Here is a 26,493-nt window from a genome sequence, read left to right as displayed (position 1 = left end):
TTCTCTTCTTTTTTACACAGATTTTTAGCTTAGTTTTTTTAAATTGCATTACTTATGTAAGCTCTTAATGACAAAATTACTAAATATTTGTTTGTGGTTTTTTAAATTGTTCCATAAATAATGTATTACTTCAGCCAATATATCCAACAGCCACAGAAAAACCTAATTGTCAAGTAGAAGGAACAGCCTGAGAGATTAACATAATTTTAGCTGTGAGACAGATTTTAGGTTGGAAAGCTAAATTTGCCTTTGCCTTAAACCACTGTAACATGCAGCAGTAGGTTATGATACATCATACAGGGAGGGCTGAGTTAAACTAATGTTTGTGTATTCTCCGTCCTATAAAGCACTCTCCAGGTTAATAACACATATCAATGTTGATAATATTAGAGAATGAAATGGTTCTCTCTATGTAGTCCAGAAGAAAAGGAAAAAGATAGCGTTTTTGGAGGTGGAGACAGGGAGATATTATCTTGCATTCATTGTCACTGCAAGGCGCAAGCTTATCACTACAGTGACAACAGTAAAGGAGAAACGGGTCAGGGTATCAGACCTCCAAGGCTGTGAAATAAGTTGAGAGAAAAAGCACCAGAATGAGGGTGGCATAACAATTTGTATCTGCAGGAACAAATATGTTGTGATTTAAACTCTATGTTTAATGCTGCTGTGGACAAGCAGGGACAATGGCATGAAAACTCTATTTCTCCATTTCTCTCCATTTCAATATTAGAATATTAGAAATATTTGAATAGAAAAACAGCTAGAGGTAACAAAACCCAATTAAGGCTCAGGTTTCAGATAATTTTCAGTATTTATACACTGGATAAGAAATATTCATTCATTATACCCTCTCTTCTCAAAGCTATTTCTACCTCCATTACTGGCTATTGCTCACTATTGGGTTTATTTCTCCCAGTGATTATTTTAATTTAAAAAGATATTTCTTGAATTTTGTAAAACTAAAGAAATAAAACCATAGGAATATTTGCATCAAAAAGATTTATTTTTGAATGAAAAATATTTTCATAAAAATTACCAAATATTTGTCTTGATAACCACATTTCACCACTATTTAGCTTGATAACCATAATCTCTGGCAAAAATTAGTTAAAGCTCTCTAGCTATCCTTAGACTTTCAAATCTGATATAACATCTGGTTGTATTATTTGTGTCTGAAAGATATGCTATTTACTCAACAAAAATTGTCCAGAGAAAACCCAGAATCATTTGCTAATGAATGTCTCATCTTTTATTTATCTTCTCCACAGAAAAAGTACTGCTAAGTTAAAGTTGTGGTTAAAAGAAATTCCTAGAAATGTTGGAATATTTTAATTTTGGAGATCTAGGTGAAAATAAGAAAAGATGAAAAGAGAACAAACGATATGATTTCTCTTGCAAAGACAAAATTGAGGCCAGAACCTCCCTTTCTAGCATGGCACAGAACACCTACAGCCTCCAAAAACTGCCACTGAGCTTTAGTGATGTTCTCGCCTCAGAACTAACTTAGCTAACACAATTTATCCCCCCGGCAGCGAAAAGAAGACAAATTGTGTCAGCAGGTGGTATTCACCCCCTCTTTAGAAACATGCTACTTAGGATTTTTCCATGAGTATCACTAACACTGATATTTTAGTTTTTTGTTTGCTGGCCCAGGTTAGGAGTACTGTACCCTTTTCCTCTCTGGTCATCTCACAGGGATCTGGGCAACACACTTGACAAGGCATAAAACTTTTGCTGGCCTTCCACAGTGACCCATGAACTTTTATTTTTGAAAAGCATACATACTCCCCTCTCATGCTGTCCAAGGTTTCTTAAATAACCATTGCTTTCTACATTCTTTCTCTTTCTTCAAGGAAAAGCTAAAAATACTTTTGCTGAAATAAAAATATAGCTTTGCCAAATTTGGACATAATTGACGTTTTTCAACCATGGGCTGAGATATTTCATGTCTCAAATAAATGATTACTGATAATTATTTTTCAGCTGGGTTGCTATACTAGTTTTTAACTTTTTGACTATTTATTTGCTTATATATAAACAAAAGAAAAACTTACAGTACTTTTAAAATTCCATTTTCCTATATATGTAATGTTTTAATTCAGCAGCTGTTTGTTCAACCATTTCAAACTATATATATAAAAATATATATCTTGTTCCACACTCTTGAAGAATTCTGCATTTTCCATGGTTGAAGAGAAAAATAGCCTTCTAATGGTAAAGGAATTGCAACAGCTATGAAATCAAATCCTGCTGTTCTTTCCACTGTTATTTGGGTTTTATTTTCTTAGAAGAGACAAAGTGAAATAATTTCTTGAAATAACACTGACATAAAAGCTATACTTAAAAAATTAAGCTTACACATAGGAATATTGAAATTCCTACTATTTTATTTGATAGCTAAACATTCTGTCCATTTAGATATTTTTCTTTATTCTTTTTTTAATTAAAAAGGAGTATTCTCTTTTTTCTCTTTTATTAGAAAACTTTAATATACAAATGAATGCAAATCCTTTTCTCTCACTTAACACCAATGTAAACTAGGAGTAATTGCAACAATGTCAAGTAAAACAGCTGTTGGGGAAGGCTAAAGCATAAAGTGATTGAGCACTTCATAAATCTGTATTTGCCATGATAGATAGTACATTGCATGACATTAGGTTAAAGGAAAACCTAGAAAAAATATTTACAAAAGTTAATCAAATAACACTTGGTCTACTAATAATTGGCTTTATAGAAACATTTGAATACATGAGGCTGGCTTCTTTCAATGCCAAATCCTTTTTAATGAAAAAAAGTCCTCTCTCTCATCTTACCCTTTCTTTTGAAAAATCTGGGCTGAAATGCAAGCCACAGGGAAATTGTATCTCAGGTTCTGATAAATTAGCCTTTTTCTAACCAATAGACCACATTTTTCTAGAAGACTAAGTCTTCAGTGATGCACCATCTTCATCCTTTAAGGAGAAAAATACAATAGATAGTAGGAAGCCCCAGGCCAAAGAGATCATCCCATAAATAAATATTTAAATTTGTTAACTGATTGTATCTTTAGTATTAAATGGCAGTTGAGAGAGAAGTCACAAAAATGAGAAAAACTACTAATGTTTTCTATTTTAAAGATTTTCAGAGATCTTCTGGAGCAACACTTACATACATCATGGACTAAAATGAGCTACCAAAGTTAAAATGTCCTGTCCTTCAGGGGTGCTCACGCTTGTTATTCCTTTTGGCCTGAGTAGGAATTTTGAGCCTATAGCACCTTTGAGCATCACATAAATTTTATTTAAATGGTTACGTTTTAGGCACTCAAATCTGAAGAAAAAAAAGGCTGTTTAGTGTAATCTTATGAAAACGTGTGACTTTCAGCACTTTGGATTCACATCTTAGAAGCATGTCTGTACTTAGAAAAGTAATGTGGGCTCTCCCCAAATCAATCTGAAGTTCCATAATAAACGTAGAACTTACTACAAGTGGATTTGAAGAAAAAGAAGTGCAAAGTAATGCCAGAATATCACTAGTGCATAAGTAAGCATTCCTTGTACGAGTCAGTCATTTATAGAAAGAGGATATAAATAAATGATGTTTGAGACTCTTTCAAATACTTAGATTTCTCTATATGATACATTTTAGAACATTTCACAGCATCTAAAATATATAAAAATAAATATCTACATTATTTACAAAGTATGATACAATCCAATCTTTAAAAAGAATTGTAAAGACATGTTCTTTAGCTCATACTGAGGTAAGTAGGTTTCTGTAACACTGAGAAGAAAGAGGATAGGCAGTTATTTTGAAGGAATCCCTTTGTCCAGGTGTAGTCTGTACCACAGCTTAAAGCACATGACACTCTCTGGCAGTTGTAGTGTGTTGAGCCAAAATCATCCTTGCTGTAACTCCATCGAAGTAAGTTTAGTTATGCTAGGGACAAATTCAACCCACTCTGCATTCTCTGTTTTGACAGTGTCTTCTGCAGAAACCCTCATGGCTTCATCTATGTTTGAAGTCATGTTCATCCCTGGTATGTGGAGATGCAGTTCCGCTGATTTCAATGGGCTGAGCATAGCTGGGATATCTGTAGATAAAATAAAGATTTTAAGATCATTTCACTGTTTGTATCAGGTGGCTGACTAACTCACTTACTGATTGTCTCTCTCTGGACACTATGCAGGTGGTAATTTATTAACAAAATGGTCTTTCAGAAAAAGTTTCAAATTGCATTTGAAAATTTTAAGTGAAAACTTCTTGACTGAAGACTAAGGGCATTTCTGATGCATAAATCTTGATTTTTTTACTTTACAACATTTTCATATGTTCTACTACTTATTAATATGCACTACTTAGTAAATTGTCCTGTGGTTCCTTATCCAGATGCCCCTCTGACCAGCAGAGTGCCACAGCTTCCTGTTTACAAGTCAATCATGGAATCATCAATAGTTTGGGTTGAAAGAGACATTTAAAGACCATCTAGTCCAGCTCCCCTGCCGTGAGCAGAGGACAGAGAGAAGAGAATGATGATAAATGAAAAGCAAAGGGTAGAATATAATTTACAGCCACACTGTCATATTTGTTTCATATTTGTAACTTTGCTTGTGCCATACATAAAGGAATGGCAACACTACTGAATTCAGGCAAAAAACTCCATTCCTTCTACAGTAAGTGAAAAGTGGCTTCCCAGCTGCTCCTGAACACATGCAATAGCCTACCTAACAGGAAAAAGAACAGAAAACGTTGGAAAATAAATTAATATGAATTTCTTATTTGATCAGCCTAACTCACACCAGAATGCATGCTAAGCAAATGATTTGAAGTAGTAGTTTATCATCAGGTAGTTTAATCTGTACAACCAATTTTGTAAAATATTTGTTATAAAATATACCACAACTACAGATAATTAGATCAGAGTAGAATACAGCTGTTTATAAACACAGTCCAATGATAGAGAAAATGATTTTCATACTTTCAGGTACTTGTTCTTTGTTTACTTAGGAGTCTAAAAGAAGTAGGGATCCAAAGAAAATATTCGTATAAAATATGATTGCTTTATTGCCTCCCTATCTGCAACACAACTTTTGAAATAAATGTGATTAAATTTTCTTTCATCAATATATAATCAAAGTTATGGCATATTCTATAAAATATTTATTTTAATTTTCTTACAATCAGTTCCTAATTTTAAACACCCTTCTCTCTTTGTGCTCAGATCCCAATATTGATGTATGCACAATTAGAATTCACTTCTGTGGGATCAAAAGGCATAGGGACCAGATACTAACAGTGGTAATAGATGCAGTACCATTTGATGGAATTGTGTTTATGTTGGTCAATACAACGTGTTCTGAAAGTTTTGAAACGTTATCAAAATTGCTGATCTGGGTGGTCAAGGATTTCCGACTCTCTGTACTGGCACGACCTCTGGTGAACCGTTCGTCATGGTGGCTGCGAATGCCAAAGATGCAACAGGAAAATGCTGCTTTAAATTCTTCTCTAAATTTCCCTGTCAACCACAAAAATGACTCATGAAAATAATTGTACTATAAACCGCACTTCATCAAACTTTATAGATTTGGATATAAAGGAGTTATCTAAAGCAAAATTAATGCAAACCACCCAGATGCTCTTCTAATGCAGAAGTAGAAAATCACAGTTTAATCATCTTGGAGAAAGACAGAAAAAAGATAACCTTTCTAAGAAGATATGTGAAGTGTGATGTGAAGAATGAATTATTCTTGGCTAGACAGAATGGACAGACTAGAACGATTAATGAAATCAAGTCATAGATAGTCTGCTGATTAATTACATATGTAACAAAAAAAATAATTGAGCAAATATAGGCTTAAATGATTGAATCTTTACTTGACATGTGAAATGAGAGAGCATGGCTAATTTGTGTTTCATCATTAACAGATTTTAAAAGGAGATTCACAATGTTTGAGAGTCCCATGCTTTTGGGGCTCAGAGGAAATTGTACAGATCATTCTCATACTACACACCACAAAAAACTAAAGTGGGCCAATATGTAGTGAGGATCAATAGGTTTTGCCTCCCTGTATTTAGCTGCAATACTACCATTTCAGGTTCTGATTCTGCTCTCCAAGCCAAATGACACAAACTAAGACAAATCTATGCTAGTGAGGAAGCAGCATCCTGGCTGATTCTTTGAAGTTGAACCTAGATGGCACAGTCTGGTCATGCAAGTACTATGAAAAAATCACAGCCTCCAAATCCCAGTACCTGCATATAACATGCCTGTTGGGGACAGCCCCTGGACAGTGCTACCTGCCAGACAGCATCTAGGGAGTGTTTAGAGGAATGGTAATTGTTTCACATCAAAGTCATGCCAGGAACTTCTCTATCACATTAATGTCATGGACAGTCACATTCTAGCACTTGGACTCAGGCCCTGGCAATGTCTAGGTTACTTATAGGTAGATAGCCTGAAGGTAATGAGATACTTCAGGCAACTTCTTCTGGGAAGAGGATCTAGCTCTGACTGGAGGAGCTGATCTGATATTACACAGTCATTAATCTTTGCTATGGCTCATTACATTCAAATTATACATTAAACTTGAATTCTAGGTAACTGTAACTTACCACTGAGGAAGTTATAAATAATAGGATTGGCTGCACTGTTTGCATATACAAGCCAGTGTGAGAACATGAACCAGGCGTATACAGTTTCTCTGTCATCAGCATGATTAAACATCCCCAAAACCCTACAGAAAGAGAAAAGCAAACCTGAAAGATGGCAAATTTAGAATTAATTTTAAAAGATTTTACAACTTCTAGCCTAATTTTATCTCTAATGACCTATTTACAGTACCACAGAAAGGCTGATTCAGCAGTGCTCTCTTACTTGAGAGAATGAAATCCTTTCCCCATTCCTCAGCCTTCTGTCTTGGTGGTTTAGCACAAAAGAGACTTTACTTTGCTATGGTGAAGGTGCACAACTTTTCTACCAAGTAACCAAAGTCATCTGGTGTCAGATAAGCCAAGAAAAGACAGGAAAAGTTGCTTTTGATGTACTCATGTCACTGAGGTTCCTGGCTCTAGGCCCACTCTCCAGTACACTCTCTAGACCATTCTCCAAATCTCTCTGGAATTGAAAAGGCATTGAACAAACCTGAGACCACTGTAGCAGCTTCTGTCCTCCAGGGAAAACTGCATTTCCCAGACTCTTTACACATTACTTCTGCTTTTAAGTGAAAATCTAACTCCAGGCCTACTCTGCTATTGTTGCTGAGGCAGCCTGTGTATTTCCTCTGTTTCAGGTTATAGGTGCCCTGAACCATCTTCTGGAAATAGTTCGCTCCCTACATTTTCTATGAAGGGACTTGAGAATGAAAAGTATTTAAATTAGGCCTCAGGAAAGGGCCAGAATTGAGTGAAATGTATTTAAGCCTTGAAACTATCCCTTAAAAACGAAAACGTTCCAATAACATTCCAATTAAAAAAACACGAATAACATGCTCGTTATTTTTTAGGATGTTCAAATCTTCTGCTATATAAAAACCAAGAGTGTACACAATTATGTACCAAATTAACAGAGAGAAAAAAAGAGAATACAGCTTCATAGGACCAACTGAAGGGTTAGCCTAAGGCCTCAAAACTTTACATGAGTAGCTTAGGTTTGAACTCAGGATTTCACAGTCCTTGGAGCCAAGCCACAATACTACACTCTGCTGCTAACCTTCAGCTGCTGCTTTAGGTGACTGCACTTCCATGGGGGCATTTACAGCAAACAAGCTGTAATCCCATGTAAATGATGAGGTTTAATGAGGAGATAGGCTAGATCATTTTCATGAGGAAGATCTTGCAAATAAGAGTTCCATAATCTGGCCTCTAGTTTAAGTACTATGGATAGGTGATATATAATATTTTCTTGCAATTGTATGCTTATTTTCCACTTCTTTATCATGCAGTAGGTAAACTTATCCTTCAAAAGTATCTTCCAGAATAAAAGAAATCTTGTAACAGAGGATTGGTTTTAGACAGAAAGCTTTAACTAAGTGTTTATATTTGGGGATAAACTTTACCTTTTCAAGACATTGAGGATGCTAATTGGTAGATAGCAAAGTGCAAAAACCAGAAGGACAACCATTAGCATACGTGCTGTTTTCCTTCTTGCACGAATCTGTTTTATTTCAGCTGCCACAGCACTAATCTTTGACTTTGTTGATTGTCCCAGACCTCGGGGCTGTGCTGAGGGCTGCTGAGGCTTCCATTTCTTCTGAACAACAGAAGAAGTACCTGGGATCTAAGGAAGACAAAATAAGGGGCATTTTGAAAAACATTTTTAAAAACTGATTTTGTCTGTAGATATAACAAGAAAAACAGACACGTTGACATACACAATGTAAGCTCACAGGGATAAAAAGGATTTTTAAATTAAATTGATTGATGTAGCTGCAAGAAACAAACCAAATTTCAGACACACTAGAGGGACTGCATAAAAAATTGTTTTATACACAGGTATCAACAGATGTCCTCAAATTTTCTTTCATCCCACATACCTTGCCTTGCTTGTATCTTCAGACTATCAAAATTGCCAACCCTATTGCTGCAAATTATGTTGCTATAAAGTTCTACATTAAAAGTTTTGTTGTATAGCAGAGTTTTTCCCATTAATATGCTGCTAATATAAGATACTAAACAGTTTTTCAGTACTGGAAAACAAGGATTTAAAGCCTGCTTAGCTTTAAGTGCTATAAAACTTCCATACATGCAACCTAAATGACGGTGAAGTAGCTAAAGAAATCACAGCTGAAGTGTGGATCTCTCTGCAAAGTTCTTCAAAACTGAGGAAAATAATGGAAAAGTGCCAAGACACAGTAAGAATTAGATTAGTCAAAGACATGTTGCAATGAGTATGTGTAGCACCATGCTATTAAAAAAAAAATTGGTTTTTGTTTTCTGTGCCCTCACAAAAGACAAGCTAAGTAAAACAATTTTGCTTCAGTTCTTCTAAATTACTTCCTGCCTGCAGTGAAATGTGAAAGACTGCAGATGTCAAGGACTTTCTCAGAGAATTCTATTACTATTACATCTAAAATGTTTTCAATGTCATACAGTGTGAAAACCTTTTGGCTAGAAATACAGTTTTATTTCTGTGTAGTACAATTGTGTGTGGGGTGACTAATCTCATGTGAAATATTTCATGTTCAAAAGTATCTGGAAAGTTCACATTGTCTATTGAAACATTTAAAAAAAAAATAGGGCTCATCCACACAAACTGATCAGAAAAGGATGAAATTTTTGATGTTTATTTCAGAAAAATAAAAGTAAGCTAAAAAGTATGCACATTCATAATTGTTCTAGAAAAGCTACTATGTTGGGGTTTTGGTGGGATTTTGTGGGGTTTTTTTTGTTTTTGTTTTGTTTTGTTTTCCTTGTTGTTTGTTTTGTGGGTTTGGTCTATTTATTTATTTGTTGGGGCGGGGGGGCCGGGGGTTGGGTTGGTGTGACTATCTTCCTTGCATAGACAAGCCCTTAGTTCAGCATTTATGTGAAACATCAAATCTGATTTACAACTATTAGAACATTTTGGCAAAATTGCCTTGTAACGGGCAGGAAATCAATGAAGCAAAAGTGGGGATAAGTTGTAACATTTAGTTTTTCTTCTGTATCTGTGGACTTAAAACCACTCAGCCCTTGCACTTCTACTGTGGGTTCCCATGCATTCAGCTGAAATCAGCACCTATCAGCTTCATAATTGCACGTGTGTCCTACTGCAAGGGATTTACCCTATTAAGCTGTGGGGTGTAGCAGAGAAGTGATAGAATGAGAGGAAATGGTCTCAAGTTGTGCCAGGGGAGGTTTGGATTGGATATAAGGAAAAATTTCTTCACAGAAAATGTTGTCAAGCCTTGGAACAGGCTGCCCAGGGAAGTGGTTGAGTCACCATTCCCAAAGGTATTTAAAAGGTGAGTAGATGTGGCACTTAGGGACATGGTGTAGTGGTGGACTTGGCAGTGTTAGGTCTATGGTTGGATTCAATGATCTTAAGGGTCTTTTTCAAGATAAATGTTTCTATGATTCTGGATGTACAAGTATACACAAGTGTACACATGGGAGCATAATGCATATATTTGCTTGTTGGTAATGAATCAGTCGCAGAGATACTTTTGAAGCATTTGTGTAATACCAATGTTTTACGAAAAGCTGTTTTACTATTAGCTGTGAATAAACAAGTACTACAATTTAGAGCTTCTTATGCACCTTTTCTCTATCCCCTCAGATAATTATTAAGGGGTTTATAACCAAAGAAAATTTCTCAAATGTAGTATCAACTTGCAAAGATTGGAAGGGCATACTTCAACTACCAAAATGAAAATGGATAGAGTTCCTAGTTATTAATACAGTGGGTTTTAGTGTCAGTGCATCTGGACATCATTAAATTGAAGCATACTTGGAACTTGATAATACAAATTATGTATCAACATAAGTCCATTCAGTTCTATTTGTTCAGAAGTTGTTTCTAATCTACTTAAAATCTTCACAAGAACATAGACTTCTAAATCACTGCTTCCTTGCTAATAATTAAATTACCAAAATTTCTAGTATTTTTTTGCATGATTGTTCTTGTCTTTATAAAGGTGAATCGTTAATTCAAAGATCTGCTTGAATTACACAGTGAGAAATTTTAGGAGCTCTTACACAAAGTATGGTAACAATAATTGTAAATCAATCATCCAATTTTCATCTGAAAATTTGCATACGCAACACATTGTATTTTAAAAAAGAACCTTTAGAAAAAATGTAGGGCATAGAAAGCATCTACTGTTTGTTGTGTTTTTTCTATCATATGCATCTTAAAATTTCATTGTACCTTGAACTAGGATCACTACATTTAACTGAAGTTCTGGTAAACAGCATGATTTTTTAATTGAAACTGTTACCAAAGAATACACTTAGAGCACTGCATTCATTTGTGCTACATGACTGATTACAGCACACCTGCTGCACTTTTCTAAGTGCCTGATGCCTGCAGCCAAGTCACGGTTGATAATAGATGTGCAGTGGTTTTAATTTCACTTAGTGCAGCCTCTTATACATAGTGCTATCATCTATGCCAGGCAGAGAGACATCTGTAATTTGGCACCACTGATAGTACTAAGCCTGCAGTAGAATTTCTCTTTTCACCACTGAAAAATAAAGGATCATCCTCAACTTGTCAGCATGCAAGACAAATAGGGAGAAGAAACCTTGTGAAGAACAAATAGACCAGCTAAAACAACTGGGGAGTGGAAGTGCGCCGGGGGGGGGCCAACCCAAAAAAGGTTGGTTTTCAGTCATTCAACTTCTGCTCTGCATCTGAGCCAGCATTTTCAAGCTCTGTGTAGGTCAAGAACAACTGCTTTTCATTAACTTAGTTAATTAAGAGCTTGACAGGGTAGGCAGACTGTAAAGAAGGTACAGAAGAGAAGGTTAAGAGGGATTCTGGTGGTAAAGTCATTGGGTGATACAGGACGTTTCAGCAAGGCAGAACATATTAGAGCTATGTTAGACTGAACTTAATTTCAAAACTAAGCAAGAAATCCTTTGTTCTGGAGAAGAGTCCCCTCAAACTGTAAAGGTTAAATTTTATCTCCAAGCTATCTTGTTATTTAATCTTAGCAATCTAAGAAGTTAAAAGCAAAAATAATAATTTAAAGCTGACGAGCACAATAAACAGAAATTTTCGTTTAACCTAATCTGATTAGAAGTGACAACAATTGCTGTTATGACTTATGGATGATAACAAAAAGCCTTAAAGTGGATTTGGTATTTCCTGTATATGAGTTACCTGCAAGAGATATATTCTGTCAGTATAAGATCTGATTTTTAATTTTATCATATATATATTTAGAAATCTAAAGTCTATTTGTGATTTCTCTGAGGAGTCAATTTGAACTGCATAAAAAATGTTGATGGGGCAGGTATTATCCCCTGCCCAGAACAGCCTCAAATTTGGATAGTATCAGACATACTGGTGAGAGAGAAATTTTTCATGCCTGCATGTTGATGGAAATATCAGCCACTGTTAGAGCCACTTGAGAGGGAATATCTTGCATCATTTCTTCAACAGGAGGAGTTTATTGTCCTTTACAAAATGACAGGGCAGCTGGTGGTGGACTACAGCTATACATAAATCCTGGACAAAGCAGAAGACAGCAGAGAGTACCATAGACTGGTGCATGACAGCTTACAGTTCACACCCACAAAATAATTTTGAAAGATTCCTGGAAAAAACTACATCTTTTTTGCCACTTAAAATCAAAGGTTCTTTGTCTGTTTGACTGCTTGATGGGTGTTTTTGTTTGTTTTGTTTTGTATTCCTCTTTTCTTTCCTGTATTTTTAATTTGAAGCTTGAAAAAAACAGATGTTCACATTAAAAGTCATGTCAATTATTTGTCATAAATTCATATCGAATGTTACTGATAACAGCCAGCTTCACATCAGGCAGTTCCAGTCTCCCAGTTGTGACAGTTGGACCTTCTAGTTTAAATTTTGTTCATATTGGACCTGCCTTACCTAAGAAAAATAAAAATAAAAATAACAAAATGAGGTGGTCAATCTTAAATTTTGACTGCTAGAGGAGATTTTAGCAGTATAAATAAGGTCACTGAAGGTATTTTGGTAAGCATCAGATACAGTGGGGGAGATCTTTCTTCTACCTATATCCAACTTTGCTGTTGCCTTTTGCTTCCTTTCTCTCTAAGGGAAAGTCCTTCATAGACAAGAGCAAGGGGTTTACATTCTGACTGCCTTTTCAATACATCTGAATGCCTATCCAAGGTGGCTGTATACCAGCACGGATGTAAAAATCAAAGTCCTAAGTGACAACATGGGGTTTATAAAGAAAGAGGTTGTACATGGGAATCTACACAAAGGTGAAGGAGCAAGTAAATAGAGCCAGTGCTAAGTGACTTACCTGGCGACACCACAGCTTTCGGAATATCTGCAAATAGGCCAACACCATAAGACACAGTGGTGCCATGTATGTCACCAGAAAAAAGCATGTGTGATACATTTTGGGGTAAACCTCAGCTGGAAAGAGATTGAAATAGGAAAGGTGCATTTAAATATACATACATTTCAAAATCACCTTAAGAAAAATTATTCATAGAGATATGCATGTATTTTTCAACCTAATAGGATATAATGGAAGATGCACCCAATAATATCATGGTCAAGATTGCTTTTAAATCATTTCTAGATACACTCTATTAGAAACATGCTTTTTATCTCAAGGATTTCCTATATCACATTATTGATTTCTTATCATAGTATTACTTTACGTATGAAGTCTTAAGAAGTTTTACTTTTTGTTAAAACAGTGATGAATTCATTTTATCTAAAAATGAAAAATTTGTTATATAAAAATAGGTGAGCAATCATCCAATCTACCTCACCTTGACATATTTAACAGGTTATGTAATTGTCTTTAGTTTTAACTCTGCAAAGGCTGCTACGTATCCCTGAGTAAACTGCACAGTCTCTCGCCTATAAAGGCTGCAAATGCAAACTCAGCACACAGGACACTGATGGGAGGAGAGACAGGCATTTCATAAATCACTCTTTGGTGGCAGAATATATGTGATTAAGACTCAGTAATTAATTATTATGATTAAATTTAAAAAATAGAATCAATACATTCAAGAGCTTTAAACCTAGGAAATCTCCAAGATGGTTTTTGACTCAGTTTTAACAATAATGAGTTTGGTGCTCTACTTTCCCACGTATCTCTTTTCAAAAGACTACTTATGAATGTTATTTGCTTAGAAACAACCATCTCAAAAGTGCTGTGAGTGTATGCAGTTTTAAGAATGTTGGATCTTAAGCTCCATCAGTAGTTTATACCAGAATGTGCAGTGCCTGAAAACTTGTCTTCTCTTTTGTAACATTAAAGGTAGTTTGCTATTATCAGTTGTTGGCATTAATGAAACTTAACATCTATGGATGGCCTCAGAAAAGGAATGAACATTATGGAGAGTAAAAATAAATAGAAGAAGAAAAACTGCACCCCATGAGCAGTTAAACTGCAAGATAATCCTAGGGATTGCATCTTGGCTAGAGTAAAGAAGGAAAGTTTATGTTAATTTCCAGAATTTCCAAATGTTTCAGGATTATAAGATCTACAAGTGAAATTCTATACTGATTGCTTTAATTAAAAAAAAAATATACAGAAGAAAAGAAAAAATATGGTTACGTGAGATCAAAACTTTGGTGCGTCAAAATTATTTTCTGCCTGCTAAATTGACTGAGACTGTGGACCCTATCAAAGAAGAGCATGCCAGGAGAATCTCTGAGAGTTTAATCAGACAAGGATATACAAAGACTTTCCCCATAACTCTCATAGCAGGGAGGAGAACACCATCATGTTAATTCCAGGCTCACTCTCAAATGCAGATTTGCGTAGTCTCACACTTGTCATTGGACCTGAAAGTGCCAGCTGGTTCACCAGTCAGAAAAACTTCAGGATCAGGGAGATGGAAACTTGCTACAGCAAAATCCAGCCAATGCTCATTCCCACCAAAGGTAATAGAGATGCTGCCACTGACATTTGATAGTTTTGATGGATCAAGGTTAAAAAATTCAGGTAAGTATTTGACTTCTTACTTACTCTAAGATCCTGTAGCAAACCAGCTTACCAACTCCTAACTAGCCGCTGCAGCTACTAGCTCTTGTCAGTGTTCCTGGGGAGCCAGACCATTTGGGGCAGGTATTTTATAATTGGTGTTAACCTGAGATCATATGTTGATTGATGATCTCAAAATTGCTTCTGCATTCCAGTAAATGCAGCCTCACAACAGTCCTGTTAGCCAGGGAAATGCCAACATGCATGCTTCACAGGTGGAGAGATTAAGGAGAAACTGGAGTAATGTGACTTACTGGGATCACAGGAGGTCAGAATTGAAAGTACATTCTTTCTGCTCAGGAGGAGGTGCCACCTGCCTCATCAGTACTCTGCTGGCAGCCAGACCCCTTTCAGGTAGGACGGTACATATTTAAAAGGCCATCTGGAGTTTATGACTTCCAATTTAGCATTCCAAGTAAAGTGAAACATTAAATGAGCCTAGCTATCTACAAAGAACTAAGGACCAGGTTGGAGGAAGATCCTAACACTTGCCTTTGAAGTTTAGCCACCTGGAAAGTGCCAGCTGCTAAACATCAAAGGAAACCTGTCCCCTCCTCCACCCAGGGCAAAGCCCTTTGCAGAACTTTTCCCTAAGAAGCATGACTCTGTTTAGCTTCTCAAGCCAAAGAAAAGCTTTAAAGCTGTTTGACAATCACAGCAGCAAGAAGGAGGAGGGCTGGCTAAGGATACCATTCATTTATCAAGTAAGTGAGTTCCAGGCTCCTTGAATGCAAACATCAATCAGTCTGTGGTCCTGCCTGATTGGGATGGATGAAACTCTTACTGCCAAGCAGCAGAGGAGAAAAGTGTCCTTGCCTTCCATGGTCATGAAACAGACTTCAGGACAGGGGAAGATTGTTCTTAGCTGGAGTAACCACCTCTTTAAGAATAAAACAGTGACTCTCATGTCTCTGGCTGCTGTTGTATTGAAAAGAGAGAATAAAACATAAAGCAAACAGGTGTTCATAGGGGTTGGACTGGGTTCAGATCAGCATTCCTACTCAGCTTCATTCATAAACTATAATTACCCGATAAAGGATCAGTAGGTTAAAACAAGCTTTCTTCTGTCTACTGCAGGGGTTATTAAATAGATCTTAAAATTTTCTAAAGCTCTCTTCTCCACACTGTCTTCCAGTCCCAGCCTGGCATTGGTAGATTGAAACTACAACTTCTGGATTTTTGCCAAAATTTTACTATATTTGTGTAAATACATACATGCATGCATACATATATTTATTTAATCAAACTGAAATAAGCAGGCTCAAAACATTTTGATATGTCTAGAAAATGAAACAGTCTCTTAAGCCACAGGTGCTTAACGAAATTGGTACTCATGACAGCTTTCTTAAGAGTAGGGAAAAACAAGACTATCAAGTTTGTTGAGCGTCAGTAGAGTTCCCAGGTTCCCTAGTCTCAGGAAGATACCTGTGAGGTTTTGGAGTTACTAATATGGAGAAGCAATGCAACTAAAAGTGTATATTTTTAAGATAAAGCTTAATAATTAGGGATGTTAGGAAGTGGGTGCCCACAGCAGAGAAAAATCAACCACACAATGCAGTGCTTCCAAACTAAGTTCCTATGTCGGAGTACTTACGGTTAGCTAATACTAAAATTACATCTTGAAACCTGATATATTGTGCTTGAGTTATCGACTTACAATAACACCAAGCATAATTTTAGTATTAGAAATATTCTGACTTCTTTCTGCATAAAAATATCCCATGAATTTTTTCAGTAAACTCTGAACACTTTGATAAACAGGATGTATAAAGCTTCTTGTAGTACTGCAATTTCCAGCTATTTGTTTTCCAGAATTAAGACAATGTGTTTTTGTACTATTGTATGAGTAGTCTAAGAGGAAATGGAACACAGAGTCTTCCCTTTGTTTCCATTCAAGCATGTAGTTTTGGGAAAGGATTATCTCCATATTCTTTTTATCATTTGCAAAGGGCTTGGCTAACGCACTTTGGCTAACACTCTCTTCTTGAACAGCTCTAAGACAATGTACTTAGCTGACTTGGACACATGGTGAACTCATTTTAATAAACTTTTATTTTGGCACTTTATCATCAAATTCAGCACATAGCAATTACAGGCTATTATAGAACTGTGGCCAACTCTGGCTCCTTAAGTGAGCCTGCATAGGTCACATGTTGGATCCTTCTGCATTCCCAAATAAAATATTGTTATTAGACAGTACTCAAGATGAAAAACTCTTAGCCTAGAATTGGCAATGAATATTACATTCAGGAATGCCAGAAGCAATTATAAAGAAATTGAGCCCTGTTTTAGGCTGAACTATTGCTCCATTTGCAGTCACTGGCAGTTCTCCAAGAGCACACTCAAATCTTATTAGTCAGGGTGGCGACTATTTGTTCACCATTAAGGAGCCCAAGTGTCACAGTGCTGATCAGACCTTCTCTCCAGACACTCATCAGACTTTTATGGTCTTCAGCACGTAGTCCTAAGTCTGTGTAGGGTACAGTGTTCTCTCCTGCTTTGGCATCTCTGACATCTTCCTGGATGTGGATTCCAGTTAGTCCTCCATAGCACTTCATGTTTCAGTGGCCCTGGGGTCCCAGAATTAAAAGAGACTTCCAAAACACTTTGGAAAGTCTCACTAAGCATCCTCTTTTTGCAGTGCCAATCTTGAACATTCACAGTTTAACATCCTTGGAACATATGGTGTACATGATACTCTGCAAAGATTTTATCAGATGTACTCTAATTTTAGACAACATTAATTATATGCAGCTCTAAACAAAGCAATAAACACCCAAATACAATCCCTTTCTCTAAATTGACTCTCTTATAGGACTTTCTCAGGGTCTCTTGGGAGTGGGCAACATCTACATCTCCACTTTCTCTTTTCAAATACAGGTTATTTGTAGCAGCATGAATTTTTTTCTCCTTCAGCGTCCTCCTAGTTAGCTCTTTCTTTGACCCTCTATATTTGCATAGTCAAAAAAGGCAAAACAAAATCCAACAAAAATGCAACTATTTTCTTTAAAAATATTAGCTCTTTATTTCTTCTTCTGGCTTTAAGACTCACCAGTCTTTTCAAAATGCTGCCTTGTTACCATGTTCTTTTGTCCTTTTTGGGGGCCTTTGTGATTTCAAACCCTATTTTTCAGTAGAAAAACTGCATATTCTATGCTTTGGCCTAACTCAGAGTCCTTAGATACTTTCAACAGATTGGAAACTATTTTTTAATGATGCTCGGTTCTCTATAGTCTGAAAGGGATGTGTGTATATATGTATATGTATATATATTATCCTCATTGAGAAAATATGGTTAACTCTACTTTTACTAAACCATTTTAAAATATGGTTAACGCTACTTTTACTAAGATTTTGAGAAATCTACTTGTAACTTAATGCATATAAAGATTCTTCTTTCAAGTTACTGTGATAAGCTATTATTAGAACATGGAGATTTTTTTAAGGATATCTGAAATGCACCAGCAGAATAACTAGCAGTGCCATTATAACTAGCATTGCCATTACTCATCAAAGAACTATTCACTAAAAGAAGAATTATTCATTAAAAAGGCAGCAAGATAAAAATAAGATTGTTATCTTTCAGTGGAGCGAAAAGCTTCCAATTTCAGAAAACTTTTTAATATAAATTTTTTTTTTCATGCTCTAAATAATAATTTTAAAAAATTGGAGTGTTTGAACTTCCTTTCTGAAGTCACACACAAAAAAATTGATTCTATATGTACCTTGTTATAACCCTCTCTGTCTCTCCAAACATCCAAGTGAAAGCTCACATCATAACCTGAAGACCAGTAGATTTAAGTTTAGACTAATACACTCCATAGGAGTAGAGTCTTGCAAGCACGTGGGAGGTTGGGTTGGTTGGTTTTTGTGGGGTTTTTTTATAGAGTGGGTGCTTCCCCTCAGGCATATCTTTGGACTGCAACTACTTCAGCACAACTGAACAAGAGGCACTCTTTAAAATAGTTCTAAGCCAACTACAGACTCTGTAGTTCAAAAGCAGCACTTTCCCATTGGGAATCAAAAAGTGGCCAATACAGATCTGGAAATTCTGAGATTAAGTTTCCTGATGAAATGCTCTCTTGACTTCCTAATTAATTAACCACATCATTTCCTAGGTTGAGATTAAAAGAATCTTTGCTGCAGAATTAACCCTGAAGTGATGAAGGCATGAGTAATTGGTTCTGTGCCAAAATGAGTGGACAAAACTGTACTTGGAATGAATGCTGTGAAAGAAAATAGTCACATAACTACTGCAGTATCCTGCAGCAGATAGGGATACAAAATTGCTCACAGATGAAGAAAGAACACTAGAAGGAAGTAAAGAGCAGATTTGTCCTCGCCAATGAAAGACGAAGTACAATACAGCTTAACAGAGGCTTCCTCTAACCTAAAAACTTAAGAGCACATCTTTGTCAGCAATGAGTGCCAGCAAGCTAGTGGCCACCTCTGCCCCCCTGCCTTGTCCCAGAGGACTAATTGGGATGAAGGAGATAAAGAACAGGGAATATGATATGCAGTGTCTTCTCATTAATCCTCTGATGGCTCTGTGAAAGCTGTTAGCAGAGAAGGAACTTCCAGAACAGCACAGGGAAGAGCCCTCAGCAGTTCAGGCTGTTTAAGCTAATTTATCATGATAATTAAGTACAGGTGATCCGGTTGTATTTTATCATAATTGTTCACAGGACTGGAATCTTCTTCTACAGAGACAGCTCTGGGAGAATATCTGATTGTGTTTTAGTCGTACTCAAGGCTATTAAACAGGCACCTTTTAGTTATATGTTTTGGCAAACTTGGCTTTATTTTCCTGTGTGTGAATAATGGCATTACTGATGGCCATTATATCCAGTGTCAGAATCACAGCATGTAACTCATGCACTCTGTTAGCATTGGAGGTCTGCCAAGGCCCACCAGAGTCGAGCCTTAACCATTTGGGTGGGTGGCTCATACCACTTGCTGTGAACAGAGACAAAATAGAAGTAGTTACTCCCTGGCAATCCTTACAGCTTCTTACAGCTGCATTCAGATACAGAACATGTTAGATTCAAAGCCAATCTGGAAGGGCAGGGTTACACTTCTTGTATAGACCAATTTGTAACCAATTACATTCACAGAGTTATTTAAATTATTTTGCCCACGACAAGTTTGAAATTTTGGATTAACTCACTACCCCATATTGATGACATCACTGTAAATTCTGCAATGACCTGTAATTTGCATTGAACTCCCAGGAGATGTCTATAAAGACTAGTCAAATGCCAGCAATTAGCCAAATATCAGGCAAACAGAAATCTGTTCTTGCATAGTTACTTCTTAAGGCTAAATACTTAAGTCTTTGTAAACCTGCAGTGTCCACCAGTCACAGAACTATAAAAGCATTTAAGGGTGGGAACATCTCTACCCTCTGGGAAGCATCAACATGATCCAGACACAAGTCAGCCTCATTCATTTAAACTTGATTTAAAATGTACTTTAAGTCTCAACAACACAAAAGAAATGCAGAGAAATTTCACAGAATTTGAAAAATAATACTTCCGGGAAATGTTATATAATCAAGATCATTTTGTGTTATGTTTATACAACTTGACTTCATATTAACATCTCCTGGTATTTTGATTACTTTATAGCAGTACAAATTCAGCTTGTATGGTCAATGACAGACTCACCTCCCCAGTGCTCATCACACACTGTGAACAAGGTGGTTTTATTGGCTAATCCTGGGAACACACTGCTGCACTCCATAACAATAGCCTGAGGAATCATTATGATGCAGGACACAATCCAGATAATTATAATGCTGTTCCTTGCTCGCTTGGCTGTGCTTTTAAACATCAAAGGGTGACAAATTGCATACCATCGATCCAAAGCAATGCAGCTGAGGGTTAGGACAGACACAGAGACTGAAACTGTCTAAAGAAAAGGAAATATTGTGTAAATGTAAATATAGGGCTTTTTCCCAGAGTTTCAAAAATTATTTATTGTACTTTTCCCCCACAGTTTTAAAAATTATTTGTATTTTCAACATAGTTTTTTATCTGCAATTGTCAAATAGACTTCAAGAAAAAAAAGACTCCTTTTAAAATAAATTCTTACAGAATTGGTGTACTCCTACTAGAATCCACAGGACAAGTCACACATTAAAATGCTAACTAAACTGAATAGCTGTAGCAAAATCAAATTTTGAAATAGCAAATTTAATCAACTGGGAATTTATAAAACTTTATCTGAAAAAAAAGCTTTAAAAACATTAGACAGCAAATTTTATCTTTTTTTCTTTGTAGAAAAATTTATTTGTTGGTTTCTATGTTATATTAACATACCCGAGCCATCATTTTGCTTTTCATTTTTCATGAGAACAATGAAACTCAGGATCTCCTGAAAAAGTCCTTGACAACAATCAGTTTAAGGTAGACTAAGACATTTTACCTTTTATTCAGGAAATAAAGTTTTATAAAGCAAATAACCTAGCACTTCAATTTTATTCTTTCAATCTGTATGCTAGATGAACACTCACGCTTCAGATTTTCTTTCACTAGAATGGAGGTTTTGAAAAAAAAAGTTAGGATTTTGATTGTATCAAGTAGAGCTCATAGCTGCTGGAGAACTGTTGTCCTTGACAATGTGGCTCTTTGGCCATAGAGGTATCTTCCGAAAATATAAATTGTGCTGGAGGCACAGAGCTGATGATCTATCTGCATACACTCTGAATACTGCTTAATTCTTCTGAATTTTAATGACTACAAAGCCAAGCACTTGTCATTCCAGTTTGCCCAGTCAGTTCATCCAAACACCTATTCTTAGAAAAGGTATTTGTCAATCATTTTGATGCAAATGATTTCAAAACTAGTTAAGTCCACAGGTAAATGAGTAGAAGCAATTATTGCTTAAGGCAGACGATCTGATCAACTCCCAGTGAACCTGGATACTTTGACTATTTCTGAAGAACACAAAATCAGTAAACACAAAAAATGCCCAGACTGCCTTCAGAAGTAGTATTCTCTGTCCTGGACACTTGTATAGCTGTTTATATCCACACAGAGAGAATATTAATGACTTTATTTCTATTTACAGACATTTTTATTGCTTTAAATCCCTTCTGAATCATTAAAAAAGATCACAAAAAGTAAAGAGCATCAGAAAAATGTCCCAAAAAGTGTATTGCTGAAGTCCAACAATCGGACCAAAACCAGTCTTTATTAAGCATAATCATATTCCCAAGTGGAAGAGTCTTTTAGGCCTCAGCGTGTACCCTGAGATACCTACTCAGTATCAGGTATAGACTTTGATTGGATTAGTAGTATTAGGAAGATGCTATTGTTATTTCTGGTTTTCATAACATGGGTAATGTGTACACAAACACAGAAAAATAATACCTGTAGGTAGGGAATCACTTTACAGAGGGTCTGCCCAAAGAACCACGTTTCTGTGATGTCCACAACTAAAGTTGCTGGAAGACAAGTAATTGTGACCAGAATGTCAGCCAGAGAAAGATTCACTATGAAATAGTTGGTAACTGTCCGCATGTGATGATTCTTCCACACTGCAAGGCAAACTGAATTTGGAAAGACAAGTTAGTGAAATGGAAATGACTTAGGAAATGCTTTAAGAGGAAAACATTTGACTTTGCGGAATTAAGGAAATGTTTGTGTCCTTGGTTTAATACAGGATATTTGAATATGCAGTTCAGTGCAAGAACCATGTGTTTTCTTTTAGAGTGGAAACAAGAGAGTACATGTAGAGAGATTCTTGATACACAAAGAATAGCTTTCCACAGACTGCAGCATGGAAAATAATCCAAGATATAAAGCATCTTACTTTTCTGCTAGTTAATCTTCACTAACTACTCATACAACATTCTTTATTTCTCTTTCAAGCCATTGGCTCTAGTCTACAGAAATACACATCTATTTCTGTAAAAGTTTATCTGTTTTCTTATGATAGCATGATGCTTAAATCAAATTGCTACAACACAGAATCTTGTAAACTGTACCAAGTCAAATATAATTTTATAAAATATTTTGCTGGATTTAATATATCTATTGAATCTGCAGGGAATCTGTAATAATTTTCTGGGTAACTGTGATTTGAAGTAAGTTAATTAAAGTAATTTTTGCTGTATTAAATGTGTTACATTTTTGATGATGATCAAAAGCAGCATGTAGCAGGTGCTTTATAAGATGTGCCTTTAAAGCTCATTTTGTATATTTTATGTCTCTCTTTTTCAAATTGAAAGACTTTTAGAAATGAGGCAAATCAGTCCTTTAAAATCATTACACTGAATTCATAAGCTGCTAAATTAAAAATGCCATAATTAAGTCTGAGAAAGTAGCCCAAAAGTAACTTCTAAAATAATTTCAGAAGACAAACCCTGAGTAACTGTAGCAATCGAAAGCTTTTAAATTATTCAGATCTTTAAATTAATTCACCCGAAGATCTTTAAAAAACTGATGCAAATTTTCCAGAAACACCCACAAGACTTCTTGTAAGACAAGAATAAAATTCATGGCACATCAAAGGGTCTTCCCTGCAAACAATTATTCATCCATCATGCAAATCCAGATGAAGGTTCAAAGTCTCCTAATCCGTCAGGATATAGCATAATGCTTAATTTAGATATATTAAACAGATCAGAGAATGTCAAAAAATTGAGTTAAAAAGGTCTTCAAGAGATTGCCCAAATCTAAAATGGAATCTGCCAGAGTTAAGCCACTCTTCTATAGTCATTAAACTAGCTAAAACAGCTGGAAAAAATACACAGACTTTAAGGCACATAAGCTCTTGAGATCAGATGCTTCCTTAGATCCTAAGAAGGATGATGTGCCTGAAAGCTTCTGTCTATCTTCCAGCTGTATCAGTTGATCTAATAAAATATATTACTTCATTCCACAAATCTTCTGTCTTTAGAGCACCAGAACTACAGCAAGACTACAACTAAGCAACTGTTGGCAAGTTTACATTTTAAAATGTTTCATTTGAAGACACCACACATCTCTTAAATGTGTTGCACTGTTTAATTATCTTCTCTACCAAAAAATTCTTCTCATGTCTAATCAACTTTTATTTTGCCGCTATTTATATAACTTTTTTTTCTGCACATAGGCAGGAATGAGGAAGAGTTTTTTCCTGCAGCAATGTTTCACATATGTAAGGATTTTTGTTATGTATTTCCTCAGAACTTCAGAGCTCTTTATCTTTTATTCTTTTTTTAAAATATCTTTTATTTTATTTATTTATCTTTTAGTCATTTCTAGAACATCTGCAACCATCCTTGTTGCTGCTCTCTGGACACTTTCAGATTGAACTGAACCTTTCTGGACCAAAATGGGCAGAATACTCTTTCAAGATCTTACCAGAGCTGTGGCAGGAGCTGAGATTGCAGTACTTCTTCATGAGGGCTATGTTTAGACATTTAGACTAGGACATAGAGAATGGGAGAGGCTAAGTGCCTTCACTTTCCTCTAAGACCAGGTGATTTTATTACCTATCTTTTTAAGATATAGACTTCCAAGGTTCATCTAAAACCTCTGTTGTGATGCAGCATATGTTCTTCATATATTTTAATGTGTTGCAGATATAGCTCTGAATTCTGTAGCTTATATAAATTTAATTTTTGCTATATATGTATCATGCTCTCATAAATGCAAATGAAAACCTCTCTACAAAGATCTTCACTGTTCTTGTACTGGTTTTGAAGAGAATACAGTATACATTTCTTCTATCATTTTCTTCCTGAACACAGAATTACAGCTTTTCTTACATGTGGCCTCAGATAGCTAAAAGGCAAGGCTTATAAATCAAAGGCTTAAAGGAAACATCATATTAATTGTATTTTCTTCCCATTTGGAAGATTTAAAGTACCTAACAAAGTAGTTATTTCTTTAGCATTGCATGCTAATTAAAATGTAACTAATCAGAGCTTTATCACTGTCACTCGTGCATGGGGTTACCGCAATTATAGTCTGATAGTGCAGAGGCAGCACCTAACAGGGAATAATACATTGCTGCGCCTCTGGAATGTTGTCTGCAGTTGGAAATCCAGTGCTGGGGAAAAAATTGTAATAACCATTTCACTTTCAATAATTTTAATACTTAACTCTAAAAATTTGAAGATCTGGAACTTTACTTATGGCTGGTTCTTTAAGTGCAATTCATATTCAAAGTATGGTCCTGCCTTTTATTTAGGCAAAAGTTGATATTAAGTGGCAATGTTTTTCTGTACTTTTTATTCCTTTTATCAACAGGCAAAAATTAAATAAAATGTTGTTTAAAAGTTCAGGGTTTGGCTACTTTTTTCTCATATTATCATTTCAACAGTCCTGTGTTCTACCCAATTCAGACAAGTTCATCATTTTCAGCCATGGACATCAGTACCTAAAGGTGCAAGGTTTAAGCAGATATGTTTGGTCTTTGACCAGGCCTATTCCCATTCCTGTGCTGGTCCATGTGAAAAAGACCTGAATATAAACATTATTTCTGGTAAAACAAATCTATTGTTTAAAAATATGAGGTCAATCTCACTGGCAGCCAGCTGTATCAGAAACCAATTCATAGCATTCTGCATGTTGAGTTCAAAGCTGTCTATCAGTATCAGCAAATGAAGCCTCACGATACCGCAGAGATCTAAGGAATATTACCATTTTCATCTTTGACACAAAGAAAGTGAAGTGCAGAACAGAAGTTAAAGGCTGTACAGTAAATCAGACACAGAATAAGAAACTTGTACTCCTAATTCCCAGCTGTGTACTAAACCTTCCAGATCACACTGGCTTAACACAGATGGAATTTGGATGAACTTCAGTATTTGCTGTTCCTCAGAGTAATATAAAAGACTATGCTTCTTGCTACTCAGGGTGTACCAGTGTTCAGAAAAGCCAAAGTACAGAAAGTAGCCCTGAATACCTTTGAATTCTAATCCATGGGGGTAGGCACCTGGAAGGTGAAAAAGCCCAATAGTTTGCAAGCATAGAAATGCAAGATAATTTGTTACTTTATATTTCTCTGCTTATGCTTGTGTATTTCCCCTTTTGACCTCTTCTCTTCTTTGCAGCATAAAACATTTTCCATTCTTTTTATGGCACATAGCACAAGAGCACCTTAATCAGCTTTAAGTTTACACAAATGTTTACATACTACCATAATAATTAAATATCCCAGAAACTCATTCCATGAATGTATATATTTAAAAAAAAAAAATAGATTGTGAAAATAGCCTCTGAAGAGGAAGTATTCTAAAACCAAGTCAGCTTTCTCTGCCCTCGTTGCCCTCTGCTGTTTGAAGTACTGTTTTCAACCTGCCACAAGCATTGGTAATGTTTTCTTTCAGTGCAAGGCTAAAAAGCTGTGAGAATCTGCTACGAGTTATTTGAATAGGACAGAATGATAGAAAGACATAAATAGGTCCTAAATGACATAAAATTATTTCAATACATTCCTTCCAGATTCGCTGTTTTTCTGAGTTTACTACAGCCCAAGGTTATTCAGTAGTCTTGGACAATAGCTTCATTGATAGTGTTCTAGCAGCTCATCGAGAAAGATTCTCTACCTGTACCCAAAACCTGCTATTTTATAGGAGTGAAAAATAGTTTGACTATGCCACTGAATATTGTGCAGCTAGTTAAGTGTCTGAACAAAAGAATTTCATAAACTCTCCACTTGCACTCCTTTAATTACACATTTTCATCTCAGGCAGTTTGTATTACAGAGAGGCACTCAGCTCACATATAAACACTCAAGCAACATGCTAGGGAAAGAAAGCTCCATGGAGTGGAAATGCCATCTGCCTACCCAAACAGAAATAGCAGAGCTGTGACTTTCCACTTGAGAAGAGAAGAAGAGAAGAGAAGAGAAGAGAAGAGAAGAGAAGAGAAGAGAAGAG

The 26,493-nt window shown here is 35.9% G+C and overlaps 1 protein-coding gene across 2 annotated transcripts in view; it reads right to left on the bottom strand.

The window, feature by feature from the left end:
* Positions 1 to 1,743: 1,743 nt before the first annotated feature.
* HCRTR2 (hypocretin receptor 2) overlaps positions 1,744 to 26,493 on the bottom strand; it is a 36,068-nt gene continuing 11,318 nt past the window's right edge. Inside the window, exons 3-9 of one of the 2 annotated variants that reach the window (XM_042017161.1) lie at positions 21,992 to 22,170; positions 20,285 to 20,528; positions 12,912 to 13,027; positions 8,034 to 8,254; positions 6,592 to 6,713; positions 5,294 to 5,494; positions 1,744 to 4,072 (exon numbers count right to left, since the gene is read on the bottom strand). In XM_042017161.1, the coding sequence (XP_041873095.1) occupies positions 3,879 to 4,072; positions 5,294 to 5,494; positions 6,592 to 6,713; positions 8,034 to 8,254; positions 12,912 to 13,027; positions 20,285 to 20,528; positions 21,992 to 22,170 (1,277 nt within the window). In that variant the 3' untranslated portion in view covers positions 1,744 to 3,878. The remainder of the gene's footprint in view (positions 4,073 to 5,293; positions 5,495 to 6,591; positions 6,714 to 8,033; positions 8,255 to 12,911; positions 13,028 to 20,284; positions 20,529 to 21,991; positions 22,171 to 26,493) is intronic. The other variant, XM_042017162.1, reaches the window with a different exon arrangement.

The sequence above is a fragment of the Corvus kubaryi genome, unplaced genomic scaffold, assembly GCF_017639235.1.
Source record: "Corvus kubaryi isolate FWS band 111438036 unplaced genomic scaffold, C.kubaryi_AGA036_p1.0 split3-73, whole genome shotgun sequence".
Taxonomy (NCBI): Eukaryota; Metazoa; Chordata; class Aves; order Passeriformes; family Corvidae; genus Corvus; species Corvus kubaryi.
Note: the sequence above shows the minus strand (reverse complement) of the source record. Positions and strands in the feature narration are given on the sequence as shown.